The sequence below is a fragment of the Pinus tabuliformis genome, chromosome 7 (assembly GCF_031772625.1).
Source record: "Pinus tabuliformis cultivar Carrire ecotype Pingquan chromosome 7, CPIR1, whole genome shotgun sequence".
NCBI classification, from domain to species: Eukaryota; Viridiplantae; Streptophyta; class Pinopsida; order Pinales; family Pinaceae; genus Pinus; species Pinus tabuliformis.
This window is the reverse complement of record NC_142293.1, coordinates 1,944,604,098-1,944,608,828: the sequence shown is the minus strand read 5'-3', so window position 1 is coordinate 1,944,608,828 and position 4,731 is coordinate 1,944,604,098. Positions and strand designations below refer to the sequence as shown.

At 36.1% G+C, this 4,731-nt stretch overlaps 1 protein-coding gene across 1 annotated transcript; it reads right to left on the bottom strand.

The window, feature by feature from the left end:
- Positions 1 to 215: 215 nt before the first annotated feature.
- On the bottom strand, positions 216 to 3,496 carry LOC149256252 (uncharacterized). The gene is made up of 3 exons (XM_089457394.1): positions 3,272 to 3,496; positions 738 to 2,916; positions 216 to 603 (listed from the first exon to the last, which is right to left on the bottom strand). Exon 2 carries the CDS (start codon positions 2,863 to 2,865, stop codon positions 886 to 888), a length of 1,980 nt encoding a protein of 659 aa, XP_089313520.1. The 5' UTR covers positions 2,866 to 2,916; positions 3,272 to 3,496; the 3' UTR covers positions 216 to 603; positions 738 to 885.
- Positions 3,497 to 4,731: the final 1,235 nt, after the last annotated feature.

The window sequence follows — 4,731 nt, the reverse complement described above, 5'->3', positions numbered from 1 at the left end:
AAGAAGACTTTTACAAGCATTGAGCAGTTTCTAAATGTTGAACTTCAGAAAAAGAAAGATTCAGTGAATTGCACCTGTTATCCTTCAAAGTGTACCAGAAAGACTCCTTCAAACTTGCCGGTAAATTAAAACAGCATCCATCAACATAACTTCACTTCTCATAAAAAGTACATTTATCCCAATGACCAGTGAGAGGGACTTGCTTACATTCACAGAGCATTCAACAAGATCAGAGGTGCCATAGGCACTGGAAGTCAAGTGATTTCATTGATATTCAAAGCAGAGAAGAAAATGATGAACAAAAACATTGAATTGCAAATGAATCGGGAGCTGACAGTAAATTCATATATAAATGATATGCAAGAGAAATGCACAGACACACATATGCCTGAAAGAAACTCGTCACATGGTGAATCATTATGCATCCTTGTTCAAAAGAGCAGCTTAAAATATCTACAAGAAAACGAGAAGAAGTCTCAACAGTTGTCCTGTCGCATTGAACTCAGTTAGACCAAGTAAAGAAAGAGTGCCTAGACTTGGGCAGAAAATGATAGGCCAGAAGTCAAAGGATGTTCTCCTTTCTGATACATGTAGTGAAGTAACCTGTAATACGAAAAAGGAAACTCTAGTTTAACCAGTAAATGACACAAACTAAGTTCAAAGACATTGAACGCAATGCACAATTAGCAAATGAATTTAGAAGGAATGAGGTACGGGAAAATGACAAGAATACTCACAGTGAGGGTGCTCTGAAATAGCTTAAGTGAAACCCTCTTTACTTCTCTACATCTTTTATAAATCACCTTGATCATTTGATTTGTCAGTTGCATCAGTTAAGAAAGCAGGCAGTTACATAATCTTGCTTCTCATGACTCATTGAGGTTGTTAAGGTGGAGGTGGCTGGCTCTGTTGGGCCGAGACACGTATATGATCAACAGTTGTACGGATATCCTCTCTAAATGGGCCTACAGTGGTGTTTTTCTTTACCTTGATTTCCAGTAAACTATTTTCAATATTATATAGCTCCATATCCTCGATCTCAAGAGCTGAACCCACCTTCGAATTAATCACAGCAGCATCTGTTACCCATTTTCTAATATCTTCATCTGTAATCTTATTTTTGCTATAATATTCTTTTCCAAAGTTCTCCTTGATTTTTGTAACCTCATTATTAAAGTCATTACTACTTCGTAACTTCCCTTCATGCATCAACATTGGGCCAGCCAGGTTTTGGACATTCTCATCAAGTTTGGATCCCAAACCAACCCTGTTTTCTTCTAATTTATTACAATCAGTTACTAATTGAGTAAGTAATCTGATTCTGTAGCTCCAACCTCTTCGAATCTCAATTAATTGAATATCATTAGGCCACTGTTGGGCCTCTCTGATAGTATAATCAACTTTTGCCACTGCATTCATATAAGGCCTAACATAATGTTCTTCAAAATCATTATCATTTTGCAGTTCCAATTCCAGTTGTCCTCTTATCACTGATATGCTTCTGTTCAATAATTGGGCCCTATTGGCCAATTCCCATGTATTTTTCAACAAACTTTCTTTATTTCCTAAGTTATCTACAATGACCTTTCTTATGCTACTAAGAGCTGTTTTTGCTAGTTCTGTTTTGTTGCCGATCTCTGTTTCTGGTGGCAGGGTAGCAGGCTCTACAGGAGACCTGATTGTTGTAGGACCCGCATATAATGGTTCAGCACACAAAGCATTTTTGTATTCCCTTATTTCTGCATCCTTTTCATCAATTTGTCTCCTCATTCTCTCAAGAAGAGCTGTGTGCTCGTCGACCTTAGCTTGTATAACCTGTGCTGTTGCTTGATTTAATTTGACAGCATCAGAAGCTGCCATATCAGATATATCGAAAGTGGCTGAAGGAAATTCCATCTTTTTTTTCTCCCTACCTGTAGATTTTTCTGACTCCATTACCAAAGTTATATTTTTATCAGCATATTTGAAATCGTTAGGCACAAGCAATTCATTATCAACTGTAGGTTGAGGGCTAGCTTGAATTTTCTTTAACAGTTCTTCTCTGCTCCTCAGCTCAGTATCCAGGTCTATTTCCTTTCCCTCTCCCTGGCTAGATGGAACCGGAGATACTGTATAAAGGGACTGTGAAGGGTCTGGCATGGGGTGGAGGTCATTACCACTTGGACTCTTCAAGAAATCAGATGACTTTTCTATCTCTGCAGCATTTGCTTTCTTGTTTTTCTTCTCTTTAGTGACCTCGTGTTCTCTTGGCCTTTTGGAACCTTGGTGCTCTTCATCTCCACCATCGTCACCAGTACCTCCACAGGATTGCATTATTGACTTTAAGGGAAATTCTATTGTTAGTACACCTTTCCCTGTAGAAGTGGTTGAAGTAGTTCCAGCTTGATTTGTGCTTACATTTGTAGCTTCTGTGGTTGTTCTCCCCAATTGCTGTGTTTGTGGTGTACCTGTATGCTGAGTAGTTTGAGCAACGGCAGAAATACCACTACCATAATCTGGGTTTCTTAACCATTCAAGGAGCATTTTGGTAAATGCAGAAGTGAGCTGTGGAGAAGATCCAAGGGCTCCAGTTTCTGTTTGGTCTCGATTAGTCTTTAGAAAATACTGTGCCTCATCTCCCTCATCATTATCACCCTGATCCCAGCTGGGCAAAGGATCTGAGGAGTCATTCTTTTCAGAGATGGAGTCAACATTCACCTTCCCTCTTTTTATTCTGGATACTTCAGTGTAATCAATGTTTCTTACTATTCCCTCACTGGAGTGAGGCTGATTGAAAAGATTTGAGTATTTAAACTCTATCATTAATTTCTCCAAAAGTCCTTTAGGATCATATCGCTCCAGAGCTTCCGCTTTGCTTAAGCCCATATGATCTCACTCAGAAGCTTCAGACCTCAAATGTGCAATGTTGGAAATAGTCTGCCCACTCAAACAAATGGGAATAGGATAAAAATGCTTGGCTTTGTTTAGATGAATATCTCAATCAACAAAATACCAATATTGAATATTCTAAATAGTACCCTTTTCCTTTCACAAGGTTTTTGAACCTCTCAGTGAAGCATTTGGTAGTCAGAATTTTCATAATACCAAAAACAGAGCAATGATAAACCCTCCAAAAATATTGGTTGGTCCTATGTTTCACCCTTCAGGCTATGCCTGCAATAATTCTGAGTATGTTTTGGCGCCCGCTATTTTAAATGTCTTTGATAAGGGAAGAAGAAATAAAAAAATCAATAGATATTGGCTTCAGGGGTCAAAATAGTGTATCTCTTACCTGAATCCATCGACTTGATAGCCCCATGATCACTGTCAAATGCCTTCGGTAGTTCTAGGAAGTTGAACACCTCTGGTGCACAGGCCGCCTGAGCTAATCTGGAGCTTCAACCAGGCTCGTGTAAGCGTCGTACATGGACAATGGACGGGCAATGTATACTAGTGAACTGGCTGTATCACCCTCATGAGTGGTCAAGGCAAATCTTGCTATCAACTCGAAGGAATCGATTGCATGACAGTTGAAAAAGTAATCTGTTTCAACTGACGCATGCACACATGTTTAAAAATCATTTTAAATTTATTAAAAAAATAGAGTAATTTTCATTTAAAAAATATTAACTAATATATCAATTAAATAACTAGATAGAAATTAAAATTATTAGCTAATATATAAACTAAATGACTAGATAGAAATTAAAATAATTAGTTTAGAATATATTTGACAGGATCAAAATTAAAAATATGTATAATTAAAATAATTAGTTTGTAATATATTCCACAGGGTCAAAATTAAATTCGTTTAGAATATATTTTACATGGTTAAAATTAAATTAGTTTAGAATATATTTGATAGGGTCAAAATTGTTGACCTGAGGTTCTGTGATCCATATCAAATTTAAGAGAAATTTGGCATAAATCACAAGATAAATCATTTTCAAAATTAAATGACTAGATAGAAATTAAAATAATTAGTTTAGAATATAGTTCAAAATTAAAATAATTAGTTTAGAATATATCTCAGAGGTAAAATTAAAAATATATATATTACATTTTAATGTGTAAAAAAATAAAAAATAAAAATAAACTAAAGTATAACTTTATTTTATTTAATTATTATAGTAATTTATTTATTTTTTATTAATTATGTTTTGATTTTTTTTGGGTGTCAGTTTCTTGGTTTGGGTTTTGGTTCTAATTAGGGGCATTGCTCTTTTTCTATACCTTTTTTTTTATTGTGGGTTCCCATCTCATCCCTAGTTTCCTTCCTATTTATGCTTTCTTTTATTTTTCCCATTATTGGATGGGTTAGTAGTATTGAGTTGTTCAAATGCTTGTTGTTGTTGGGGGAAAGTAGGATGAACAAATTTCACCAAAAATTTTGTCGACGATGTGGGGGGTTAGTTTGTTGTTGACCTTAGAAAGGGAAATATGGATTTCCTTATGGTGGATTTCAATAGAAAGGAGGAGATGTTGACACACCATCGGAATTACACATAGGATAATGTGTCCCCTACATAGGGTAGTTGTTAACCTAAGTAGGAGTACTATGATAGTAGTCTATCATGGGGGTTGATGGGATTGATGATGTCCCACCTACCTAGGGGAATGATGGAGATGTTCTATATGAATTCCCCTTATAGGGAATTTGGTTCCCTTGGTGGTGTTGGTATTGAGTAATGGATCCAAGTAATTTATCAGTAAAATTTGATGCCCCTGGATTTTCTTTGTCTAAAGGTTTAG

Coding starts and splice junctions, on each gene's coding strand:
- LOC149256252 (XM_089457394.1), bottom strand. CDS start 2,865: ATGGGCTTAAGCAAAGCGGAAGCTCTGGAGCGATATGATCCTAAAGGA.